Here is a 12,606-nt window from a genome sequence, read left to right on the forward strand (position 1 = left end):
TGGTCTCATAAAAGCCAGCCAGACTTGAGTCATTGCCTGAAGGAAGGTTTAGGGTCCAGCCCCTGTGCACCCAGATCTGATCTGGTGTTGTAAGAGAATCCTTTCATCTATCACTTTCACAACTGGTATTTTTTATCCCCACTGTCTGGACATACAGTTTGCATAATGTAACACCTGTGTTTTGGATGCCCAGTGCCTGTAATGCATCCACCCCAGCATACACATTCTTTACCCATGGCTCTGCCACAGAAACTGGAAACAGCAGCAGACCCTTCTGCTTGCTTGAATCACTCCTGCCATATGCCTTTAATATGGTGTCTTGGACACATGCAGAATGAAAYGTCTTTCATTACAACCTTAGCTGAGCCAATAAATGGAAAGAATTTCATTGACTTTAATGGTACCTTAATTAAAATCCTACTTGCTATGCCATAAAATAAGGAGGGTAAACTCATTTTTAAGATATTTTTCCTGAAGCAGAAGCATCATATTCAAAGTGCTTTCGCGTAATATCTTTTAATATATTCATATATGTCCAAATGTATCCACAAAGTAAGAATAAAAGAAAAGGATGATAAACCAACTTACATTGTTACCAGGGGGACCAGGTAGACCACGAGCACCAGGGAAACCAGCAGCACCCTRTAGGAGATCAATACTTTTAATTGTCATTTTCTGAAGACTGGAAAAACAGGAACAAATTGATTTTTACACACCTGCTGAGTTTAAATTATAATCATATTTTGATTAAAACCTGAATTAAATGTCCTGCAACTGAACAAAAAGTCAAAAGTTTTTTTATTTTTTCTTTTCTTTCTTTTTTTTTTTTTTTTTTGCAAGGCGAGGTCACATGTCCTCCTCAAACTTGAGCTAGTGGGTTCTGAGAAACTCAGCAGAAATGACAAGTAAATATAATAATTGCTGAGATAAGCTATTTTAGAGCTTTGAGTCATTGTGCCAAAACCTATTTTGGYACCTTACTTATATCAAAATCAATGCAATCCAAATCACCAACATCTCAGCTTTAATTACTCCTAGAACACTTTAATTATTGTTGAACTGCTGATAAAGTCACTGAAGTTCTTATWTTTCATTTACATGGTATCTGTTGTAGTAAATAGAGGCATTTAGCTGTGACTAAATTGAAGAGGTACTCACAGGGCCGCCAGGAGATCCACGGTCTCCTTTGATTCCTTGTGGACCAGGTGGGCCCTACATGGAAGGAAGCAGATAAAGCAAATGATTTGATACAGATTAAAATTATAGGAGGYGCCAATAAGTTTCAGGCAGTTCACCTCCTCGCACTTGGGCCCAGCACCCTGAGGTTAAAGGCAGGGTAGAGGAAACCTCTTTGTAGTAACGAAGAACAATAAAAACTTACTGGGGCTCCAGGGCCRCCCTGTGGGCCTGCTGCTCCAGGGGGTCCAGCCTCTCCTCTTAGACCAGGGGGGCCTCTTTCTCCTTTCCCACCAGGTTCCCCATTTTGGCCCTGTAGGAAAATTATATTGTTATACAACCACTCAAAAATTATATTCTTATATAACCACTCAAAAAAGCAGATGATGCACTTTGATGGGAAACTCTATCCAGGTACCCTCCTGAAGGAAATTTAAATCTTAAACGAAACATGAATGCAGTTGTGCTCTATTGGCCTGCCAGTGCAGGAGGGGAAGGACAAAGGCACGTTGCCCTACATGTGACTGGGCATAGAATGACAGATACTTACTGGGGCTCCAGGGAAGCCAGCAGGTCCAGGAAGACCTTGTTCTCCTCGTTCACCCTGCAGAAAACCACGGCAGCAATRGAAGATATTAGGAAGATTAGCTTCACTTTAAAAGTTAGAGAATACTCCTATTGATGTTGCTGAAGTTTCTTTGTCTTATCAGCCTTTGGAAGAAAAAAAAATCCCAAACATCTGATCCAAAACTTCAGTTTACTCCTGACTGCTAAAAACAACTGTTCAGGAATTATCTGAAGATTATCTAAAATGTGATAAACTTAACTCAGCTACACCTATATAAACCCTGAGCATCATCCATGGTGTTCTCTAGATCCATCTGAGATCCCAATATGCTGTTYCATCAATCAAAAAAAGAAAAAAATAAAGGCAAGAAAAAGAGTTTTAAAAAGTTTTCTTAACTGTAAATCAAGATGGACACRACTACTGCTCACACACCTGCCCTACCCTGTAACCACAGCCCTCAGACCTCTTTGAACTATAGAAAACACTGATTTTCTGAAACCTGTAATACCTATAAATCCCAAGAGTCAAGAGGGGCTGAATGTGCTTAACTTATTTCCAACCCAAGCCACGTGTTCCTGWCAGGATTGGTGCAGCACTGATGTCTAGAGGCAAGAGGAGCCATAGTGAAGTCACACAGGGAGAAAAGTTCAGTCACTTACGGGACCTCCACGGGAACCCATGGGACCAGGAGCACCTGCTGGGCCAGTCTCTCCCTGCAAGGAACAAGGATGGTCACTGGGTGTTTGTCTTCCTCCCATGAGACAGCTGCCCCTGTGCCTTTTAAAGTACAAACCCCATTATGGAAGGGGCTTTACCTTATCTCCAGGTGGGCCAGCAGGACCMGGAGGGCCGATGGGACCTACGTTGCCCTAAACAAAAGAAAATTATATATTTTACATCAGAATATGTCCATGTTAACTCCTGTGTTTTGATCAATAGCATTTATGTTTCAGTGTGAACAGATTGCCAGAAATACTTAAATGAAGCAAGCCTACAATGCCAGCATGCTGTTGCACACCACGTTTTGGAGTGATGCCCCAAAATCACACCATTTTGMGGTGTGAGAGATCTCCAATTGAGTGATTCTTTTTTTCCACACCATCCAAACCTAACCAAAACCCACCTGAAGTTAATAGGTCTCTTTCAATAGAATATAATGAAAGTTACCTGTTGCCCTCATTTTCACAGAAATAATTGATCCATGTTTCTTCAGCATACATTTAACATCTCCTAACTAGTTCCCTGAGTTCTTGCTTTCTTGAAAATTTAATGTGTACCTTATGGTCTGAAATAAATTTTTATATTTCCTCCAGCTCAACCAAGCTGCATTTCTATTTGTCATCCCTCATTATTTTGATGCATATACTCCCTATGGGTACTGATTTGATAGAAGGACATATTTCAAGTGTTGGTTTTATGTGTATATGCTACAGAGATGTATAAATATATAATGTGTAGTATCCTGTAGGAATGTTCTGTATGAGAATATTTACTATCRATGTCTTTTTGTGATTCATTATAATATCAGTCAGGTAGATATTCTCTACTTTCATATGATTGCTTTCCCTCTAAAACATTATCCCAATCAACTGTAATCTTTCTGCAAAAAAATCCATTTTATTTACCCAAAGGAGTGGTAATCACAAAAACTAGTATTAATTCTAATTTGGTTTATTAACCACATCTTGCACTGCTGGAATGAAACACAATGAGATTACAACTTCACCTGCCCTAGGTAGTATTTATTCACTCTAAGGTTACTCATATTCTGAGTGCAGGCTGTGTGAAACCCATGGATCAACTGCTGGATGTTTAAGGACTACTCACTCTCTCTCCTCTAGCACCAGGAAGGCCRTCAGCACCTTTGCCACCAGGTTCTCCCTAGGAAGAGTAAGACACAAAAAGCATCAGCAAAAAGGAAACATAAGGTGAGCCTAAATAGGAGGWGGGATCTCATACTGAGGGTGTCTCAATAGCCAGGTTTCCTTATTGAAATTGAGGATGACACTGCCCAATATTCACTCTCAGATAATCTATACTTTGATGGAAAAGACCCCAAATTGCTTCAAAATGAAGTCTAGGCCAAATTGTTTGCCCATGATATGAACTATTTTCAAGCTTCATTAGATACATTAGAACTGTTTTGACATACCTGTCCCCCAAGAGTTCTAAGGCAGCAAAATATCCAGCCTGTACTACACTGAGGGGAAAATCCCATCTTTTTCAACAGCTAGGATGCACATCCCTTTGCTAACTCATCAATGCTGCTCACAATCTGCACCTCTGAAATCAGGCCAAAGTGAAGATGWGGACAAACCCAATTACTTGTGGGGAGTACCATTAAATTAACATCAAATCAGAAGTGCATATGTGTTACCCTCTCCCCTTTTGGTCCTGGACTTCCAGATGCTCCTCTTTCTCCTGGCATTCCTTGTAAGCCAGGCAGTCCTGTGCCTCCAGGGGGACCAGGTGGGCCAGGAGGACCCTAAGGAGTAAGAAAAATAATTAGAAAAAACAAAATTAACTCAAATGGTTAGCAGAATAGCAGAAAAGGAAGAAAATCCGTGGGTACCTTGGCACCTTCAGTGCCAGCAGGACCTGGTCCACCTCTTGTTCCAGGAGGCCCTGGAGGACCTTGTGCACCACGTTCTCCTGGGATGCCATTTTCACCCTGAGATAAAAAATTTGTTATTCTTTGCCTTCATGATCTTACTTGGTTCATTCATTTATGTCATTACGAAAAATTTGCTTTATTGTTTACCTTAGGGCCTGGGAATCCGGGTCCTCCAATGTCACCTTTTGGTCCCTGGTTGTGAGAAAATAAATGTAAGTCATCCATGAACTGTACTTAGTAAATCTGCATTGTGGTTGGCATCCTGTTTCTTTCCCCTATTATCCCCATCCCTGAAGAGAGCCAAGAGCTGCCTGAATTTGGAAATGAAACATAGGAAGAAATTCTCATTAATTTTTTGTTATTTAAAGAAAAAAGAATTACTACTTACTGGTTCTCCAGGCTTTCCATTCTCTCCAGCTGGTCCTGGTCCACCAGGCAATCCCTATATAAAGAAACAGTATTATACATGTTACACTCAGAAATCATGCATTTTCCATCTTCAAATTATTTGGTTTTGACACAAATCTGAGTAGGTAAATAATTCCAATCCTTCAGAGAGAGGGAGATGTCAATTTGATAGCCAATGTGTTTAGATGACACAATCTCAGCTAATCACTTGCTTTGAAATGATCTGTGACATGGTAACTTTTGTCAAGTCGTTGATTTGTTATATTCGATTACATTAAAAATATGATGGCATGCACTCCAATGTAAATGTTCAGATGCCTTTGTTTGGTTTTTGTTTTTTTTTTCCTTAAATTTTCTGTGTGTGTTTTACTGTATTAAAAAGGATCAGAAAGCAATAAACACACAGCACCTGGAGGCCAGGTGGGCCTGCTGGTCCTGGTTCTCCTCTCTCCCCAGAAGCACCCTAGAATCAAACAAATGAGGAAAAAGAGCTGTGAGCTTGCCTGAGAACATTTTGACATACAAACACCTCCACATCCCCTCTAACCTATGCCACCCTTATCCTGATCTGATGACGACATTGCACAATCCCACTGTATCTTGGTGTTCTGGTATTTGCTCTTTTCATTCTGGCTCTGAGATGTGATTCAGCAGACACATTTTAACTTGAGATTAGACTGAAATGCCAAAAGAATTGAAAGGAGCATCAATAAGCTTCAGTTTGAAAAGAGGGTAGAGCTTCYGGAGCTCTAAATTGACTTTTTGTTTCAATCTATACCAAGTGTACCTGACTAAAGTTTCTCCCACCACAGTCTTGAGTATTAATTCATTAAAATAATGGCAAAGAAGAGCTCCTTTATTTGTCTTCATAAAAGGAGATTTGTTTCTATCATTAAAAATACTTTCCTTCCCCCTAAATTTTCTGTAGATGCCAGACCCCCTGACCATTGCCTTGGATGGGCCCACCACACTTACAGTAGGTCCCGGAGGACCTGGGAGGCCAACATCACCGTTCTTCCCAGCAGGACCCTGTTCAAATACAAAATTAGGCTATGGTTAAAGAGTGATAACATTTTGGTAAGACTTATCAGGTTATTATCAATATCGTGTCATTATGAAACAAAATATTAGCAAAACTTACAGGTGTTCCAGGTGGTCCACCAGGGCCTCTTTCTCCATTCTTACCTGGTGCACCCTTACAAAAAAGAACAATCACATTTGAAATACTTGTTTCTGATCAGTGGACAATAAACTAAAGCTACAGCACGAAAGAGATCCACTTCAGAGCAATTTGGTTCAACATTTGATTTATCAAGCATCAGCACAGCAGTGAAGGAATCCCACTCACCTCATTGCCCTTAGGACCAGGGAAACCCATCACACCTGGTTGGCCACGGGGGCCTGGAGGGCCGGGTGGGCCAGAACGTCCAGATTCACCCTGATTGCCCTGGGATAAGCACAAAAGAAAGGACAAGCTGGTATCTGTGAGTAAAGGAATACCCGTGACTCAGCACACAGGGAGCGAGGGGGGACCATGTGGTTCAAATCTCATTCTGTGTTTTGTATTGCCACTCATGTCCCTTATTCCCTGCATTTTACMCGGTATGGAATGACAGGATTTGCAGGCTGTTACTGCAATGATACAGCATAAACAGTGCTCTGGTAGTTAAGCAAAGAAAGAGGAACAATTAATCTGACTGATAACAAGCTGTCATGTGAATACTGTGSAAGAGGGTAGGGTTGGGTCAGTAGGAGGACTAGGATAAAATATTTGTGCAATGTACTTACAGGAGGGCCAGGTTTCCCATCACTTCCAGGKGTTCCTGGAATTCCAGGCAAACCCTGCAATTGAAGGAAAAAAGTGTTATACTTCAGTTTAAAAAGTACATTATTAAGTTACAATTCATAAATACAAACATATTGCTTGGTTTTGTCCTCTTTAATAAAGATTAAGAGTCTTCCCATTTCTCCCCTCCCATGAAGGGGGAGAAGTGGAGAAAGCTAACAAATTCTTCCATTATTAGTTTATTGCTTTTTCTAAGAGTTGTATATAAACAAGACACCAGATATTAATCARCTAGCATAAAAAATTTGTTCTTTCATTATGTGGGAAAAAAACTAATTTTAGATGGAAAAAAACAAGGAATGAAACGATTCTGGCTGTGTTCCTCTACTTGAAAGCAACAYAATTTATAATGCTTTTTCATTGACTTGTTTACATTTCTAAATATMATTTTTGTTGCATTTTAAATAATTTCTTTTCATTACCAATAATCAAAATCTTGTTGAGCTCCCAGAAGCCTGCAGTTTGGCTTTTAAATTTTGATATACTTGTTGTCAAGTGTTGCTAATTCTTAGCAGAGCCCCCAGAATGTTGTTCCATTGTAATTCCATGTTCACTTAGATGTTGTTACATTCTGTCAGTATTACACAACAGTCCATCTCTGAAATCTTCCTGATATGGAAAACCTATGAAAATCTGACCAAYAGCTTATTTGTCTTAATTGCAGATAAGCCAAAAATGTCATACTTAGGTATGTGGGAATATTAAAATTAATGTATAATTTAATTATTTAAGCATTTAAGTCTATTTACRTAATAATTGAAATCTACATATATTTAAATGCCATCCCACCTCCTAGTACTTAATGTTAGCACTTGCTAATACGTAAAGAGGTAATGCAGGAAGTCATCCAGTGCCAGCTCATGTTGAAGGTGTTTCTCATGGCAGGGAGCCCCCCACAGCCTCGTCACTCCTTTGTGACAGTGACCCAGGTGTCCCCATGTCTCTGCACAGTCACCTGTCCACTATGAATGGATGCTGCTACTTCTTAAAGGAACCCATAGAAAAGATTTCTAGTTGGACTCCTCTATCTTATCAGCTCATGTGAGTCTTCTCTAATAGAATTTATCTCATTTTCTTGCAGTTGTCCTGTCTTACTCTCATTCCAGGAAGGCCTGGGCCACCGTCTTGTCCACGCTCTCCAGCAGGTCCGCTGGGGCCGGGGGGACCTGGGCTACCACGCTCACCAGCAGGGCCCTGGAAAGAGATGCAGAAATTCACAGTGAGGAAATCAGCATCATATGCAATCTGAAATCGTCCATCCACATTCACATGGATTCTCCAAATTTTGGAGGGCTTTTTAAGAAGATGTTTTGTACCTTTTCACCAGGAAGTCCGTTGCTACCAGGTAAGCCACGGAAACCAGGGGACCCCTGCCAAATAGAAGAACAAACTATGGATCACAGGCAATATGTAACAGGTAATGGCAACTGGGTTTCCTTCTAAACTGTTTACCATTAGACATATCATTACAATAATCAGTGGGGAAAGAAAGGGAASTGACATTTCACTGCAGTAAGAAAAACTACAGACTATTTTCTTTTTGGTTATAATGGTCCTGATGAAATTATAGCTTGTCCTCCATTATTTTCAGCTGGCCCTGCATCATTATTTATGAGTTTTCTAAGGTAATATAAGAAATAAAATGTCACATTCAGTATTAAACAATTATTTTCCTCCAATTCAGTACTGAGAAGAGCTCTATTGTATTTTTTAATATTTATATTTACTACTATCTTAATTGCTTAGAAGAAATTTGAATTATAAATTTCATTTTGCAGCCCCATTTATGTGTTTAGTGCGATTATTTAGTTCACTGTGCATCTTTGGTCTCCTCATAGCTTCAGCAAATACTRCAATCAATTATTAAGTTAGAACTTACACCAACACAGTTTCCTTAGGTTCTGATGGGAACAGAAATCTAAAATTTGGAATGATGTTGCTATTTATTTTGTTGAATAAAACAATTAGTTGATTATTCCACTCTAAGAATTATTAAATTTTTGGAAAACTATCTAATATACTAGCTAAAAAGCTGTTTGCAGTTAAAATATTATGACATTGAAGACATCSTGACAATATTGCTGTTGTTGACATCTAAAGTGTATTAACAATAAAGATGCTGACATAAACACATATCTTGAATGCAGGAGAATTTACATTAATTTCACTTTCCAGAGTGGAAATACTTTTTATTGTTTATTATCTGAGAAGTAATTTTGAAATTTGTATTATTTATTCTCTCTGGTAGTTCTCAAAGGTTATTACTGCATTTCAGTAAAAATATTTTGATTAAACTTCCACATATATAAGTCACTGCTTTTTCTATATCAATACCTGGAAGAAGTTAATTTATTTACAACTGAGATAGATCCAAGAGCTGCAATTCAGAGGAGAAACTAGATAAGAGTTCTCCCCAGTTTTGTAACCCTGTTTCACATTTGGAATTTGCTGAGAAGAGATATGGGGCCAAATTTCTCCTGGAAGTGCATAGAACACCAGAATTTGCTGTCTCAGCTCAAAAGGTGATGTACCACAGCTCACCCTTTCTCCAGGGGTACCAGGTACTCCATTCTGCCCGGGTTCACCATTTGCACCTCTTTTCCCTTCCTCACCAGGAGGCCCAGGAGCACCTGGGGTGCCGTTTTCACCCTGGCAACAACAGAAACCGAGCCCATCAATGAATCAGAAGTCACCAAAAAAAAAGGAAACAGGTTTTGTTTTGTATGGGGAATGAGTCAGGGTTCAGACTTCCTTGAAAGAAGTCTCTGGACACATTTTGGAATCACTTACACGCTCGCCTTTTGGACCTGGCTCTCCTTTTGCACCATCCTTACCAGGGTCTCCCTRAAAAAGAGAAAATCCCATTAAAATKATGGGTTGCAACTGGGTRTCATTCTGGAGCWACTAGATGTACTGAAATATTAGGAAGTAGACAGGATATTTCAAATTATTGACTCTATTTTATTATTTCACATTCTGCAAAGAAATTAGCATGCACTGGCTGAACCTGGAAGTGGAAGTCATGGGACTCCTTAAAAATCCAGTAAAGCAAAAAAGTGATATGAWCYTAAACACCASTGAGTRAAATTTTATAYCTGTTTCTGAGCTATTTYAGATGTTGTAGAGCCTTTTGCTTGYAGTCCYRRAGTATTTTCTCTGACAATARCTACATGTGGTATAAGGCTGTAMGAACAKGGCCTGCTGGGGTGTCAGTACAAGAGTAGGTACAAACCACTGGGTGTAGTGGACTATCAACTCAGCTCTTGGGAATTTAAACAGGTGAAAATAGGATTGTAAATCAACAGATTTTGTCTGATGTAGGCAATCCTCACAAGCTATATCTTTGTTRTATCTGAATTGATAGATAATTTAGAAAAACAAACAGGTATTATTTTCATAGTTATGTATCATATTTATATGTAGCAGTATCTATAGGTATGAAAGAAAGATGTTGTCTATTTAGAAAATTAATTGCCTATTTTCATTATAAAATAATTTCTAGGAATATTTCAAGTGAATAGGACAAGATCAATGGKTTTTTTTAAATGATATCAGTATTACTTCCACCATATTTRTTTGTACAACCAGTGTAAATTCCGCTAGTAACTCACCGGGCTGCCTTTCGCTCCAGGGTTTCCACTTGCACCGGGAGGACCTGGAAGACCTCGGCCTCCTGGCAGACCAGGAGCACCAGGAATGCCAGAAGGACCCTGCAGAGAGACAGTGCAGGGAGGGATGAAGAGAGTAGGGCACTGGTGGACTCTACCCAGTCCAGACAGTGACCGTCACCAGCACAGCGCAGCAACGGCTGGGATATGAAAAGTACCCACCATTTCACCCTTGTTGCCAGGGCTTCCAGCTCTTCCAGGAGGGCCCTGGAAAAATAAATATATGAGTAAGCAATGCTGCTAACCCAGGATGAGGCCAAAGGACACCTGGGGCTCTGTGAAGAGCGGCTGACACAGCCCCTCTCAGGTGTTATCCATGTACCTGAGGGCCGGGTGGCCCAGCATTGCCCTGGGGACCAGGCTCTCCTCTCTCTCCAGGACTACCACTAACACCAGCAGGACCAGGAGGACCAGCTTCACCCTACGGAAAAAAAACCCAGTAAAAGGAGAAAATGAAGGCATTTTAGTCATCTCCAGGGCAATCAGTATTAAATTAATGGTTTTTCTTCTACTGTGGCATCTTGGTGTGATTTGGGAAGGAGGCTCCCAGCGTCATCACCTGGGTGTAAGAGCTACATGAGCAGTGCCTGGTGGTGCTCTGGGCAGTGCATGGTGTGCAGCTCCTGGAGCTGTGGGACGTTCACTCCAGCCCTTCCCACAGCACAGAGCATGGGGGAGCCACCTCTTAGTGGTGTTTTGTTGTGGGCATTCTTGAAGAGGGAGAGGATTGGGTTTGTCTCATGCTGCATATGGCAGCACAACAGTACTAGGCTTGCAAACAGCCTAACAGCAGCCAGGAGAAGGAGGACTCATAAAATAATGATGTACAGTGACATAAGCTGTGTAACTAGAGAAAGGACCAAATCCCATGAAGTTATGCATCTTTAGATGAATACCTTGAAACCTGGAGAACCTGGAAATCCTGCAGTTCCAGGGGGACCTGGGGGACCCTTAAAAGTGAAAGAAATACTATTAATGCAAAAGGTAAAAGCCATATGGAATTAATCTTAAGTTAAAAAATAGAGTCTGATTATGGGATTTTTCTCTGAGTAAGGAAACACCTGGCAAAATAGCAAATATAAATCATGCTGTAAAAGATGAAATTTGGCTAGCCCTAAAATATCACACCTACATCTTCGTTACCCTGGCTTTTACATGTTCAGCTGAATTTCTGTGTTTTAAATTTAAAAACATAAAATCTATCATTAAGAAGATTAAGTTGTAAAAAACTTTTCAAAATCCATTCTAATTATAAAAAAGGAARAAAAAAAGAAAGCCAATACAGCTGTTCCACAGATATGTAGACATGCTCAGGTTTCCATGCAGATGGGAAAGAAAAATATTTGCCCAMTCCAGACAGCTAAATAATTTATTTGATGAGTTCATTCAAAATTTGGTCTTCATGGAGTACAGTAATTCTATACATCTATATGTTCTCAGAGAATAACCTGGGTTTGGATTTTTGCTTTTCCTGATTTAGTGTTAGAGCTCTCCTGCTGCACTCTATCMTTTAAATATCTTAACCAACAGTTAYGAAATACAATTAACTAAAATGCTCATTCTTAAGCAAGCACAGCCCAGTTTCAGGTTGGCTGGCACTGCTGAACATTGGCTAGAAGTGATTAGACCAAAGTGACACAAACACTGAAAGTCAAAGTTTTCTTACAGGTGGGCCTGCTGCTCCTGGAGATCCATCTTTTCCGTGGGCACCCTACAGAAAGGAGAGAGGTGTTGGCTACACAGCACTRCCCCAGACACAGAACCCACATCCTTTCATGCCCAAGACTCTGAGATCATATTCTTGTGTCTGTACACTCCCATTTAGTTAAGACCCAAGGATTCCTCAACTGAGAAATTCTAAAATAATAATTAACTAAATATTTTGTGAAGGAATATCCAGCATTTTACATGACTTTCACAGAGGCAGAAAGATATAAAAATGTATTCTTACTACATTTCTTAAGAAAACGACAGTCACAAAGCATTGTCCTTGTGAATAAGCAAGATTGCAATAGATGTACATTTCAGAGTAGTAATTTCTGATCCACATGATTTCACCGTGCTGTGGAAAGTGAACACTGCTGATTTAAACCCTGCTACTTGTCTTGTAGACATGTTAGGCCAGATCCTCTGCTCAGGTTATGCAGTGTACAAACAAGGTGCTGGCTGTTAAACTGCTTTGTTAATTGAGTTGAATGCTATGAGCTAAGAATTCCTTCAGAGCAAGGGATGCACCCTCTAATCTCAGTCAAAAATGTGTTTTGTCTTTTTCTTGCAAGTTACTTCTGAAATTGCCTTTTTTTCTCTCCTGCCACTCGTTGCTTCC

The 12,606-nt window shown here is 40.0% G+C and overlaps 1 protein-coding gene across 1 annotated transcript in view; it reads right to left on the minus strand.

The window, feature by feature from the left end:
* Positions 1-12,606, minus strand: part of COL3A1 (collagen type III alpha 1 chain) — a 48,205-nt gene that overhangs the window by 7,581 nt on the left and 28,018 nt on the right. Inside the window, exons 14-38 of the mRNA XM_057382991.1 lie at positions 11,947-11,991; positions 11,177-11,230; positions 10,603-10,701; positions 10,443-10,487; positions 10,224-10,322; positions 9,403-9,456; positions 9,154-9,261; positions 7,929-7,982; positions 7,708-7,806; positions 6,555-6,608; positions 6,115-6,213; positions 5,908-5,961; positions 5,742-5,795; positions 5,176-5,229; positions 4,747-4,800; positions 4,506-4,550; positions 4,317-4,415; positions 4,122-4,229; positions 3,572-3,625; positions 2,560-2,613; positions 2,404-2,457; positions 1,727-1,780; positions 1,382-1,489; positions 1,159-1,212; positions 589-642 (exon numbers count right to left, since the gene is read on the minus strand). Of these exons, the coding sequence (XP_057238974.1) occupies positions 589-642; positions 1,159-1,212; positions 1,382-1,489; positions 1,727-1,780; positions 2,404-2,457; positions 2,560-2,613; positions 3,572-3,625; positions 4,122-4,229; positions 4,317-4,415; positions 4,506-4,550; positions 4,747-4,800; positions 5,176-5,229; positions 5,742-5,795; positions 5,908-5,961; positions 6,115-6,213; positions 6,555-6,608; positions 7,708-7,806; positions 7,929-7,982; positions 9,154-9,261; positions 9,403-9,456; positions 10,224-10,322; positions 10,443-10,487; positions 10,603-10,701; positions 11,177-11,230; positions 11,947-11,991 (1,710 nt within the window). The remainder of the gene's footprint in view (positions 1-588; positions 643-1,158; positions 1,213-1,381; positions 1,490-1,726; positions 1,781-2,403; positions 2,458-2,559; positions 2,614-3,571; positions 3,626-4,121; positions 4,230-4,316; positions 4,416-4,505; positions 4,551-4,746; positions 4,801-5,175; positions 5,230-5,741; positions 5,796-5,907; positions 5,962-6,114; positions 6,214-6,554; positions 6,609-7,707; positions 7,807-7,928; positions 7,983-9,153; positions 9,262-9,402; positions 9,457-10,223; positions 10,323-10,442; positions 10,488-10,602; positions 10,702-11,176; positions 11,231-11,946; positions 11,992-12,606) is intronic.

Source organism: Malurus melanocephalus, unplaced genomic scaffold, assembly GCF_030028575.1.
Source record: "Malurus melanocephalus ecotype Western Australia unplaced genomic scaffold, MMel_1.1 scaffold_598, whole genome shotgun sequence".
Taxonomy (NCBI): Eukaryota; Metazoa; Chordata; class Aves; order Passeriformes; family Maluridae; genus Malurus; species Malurus melanocephalus.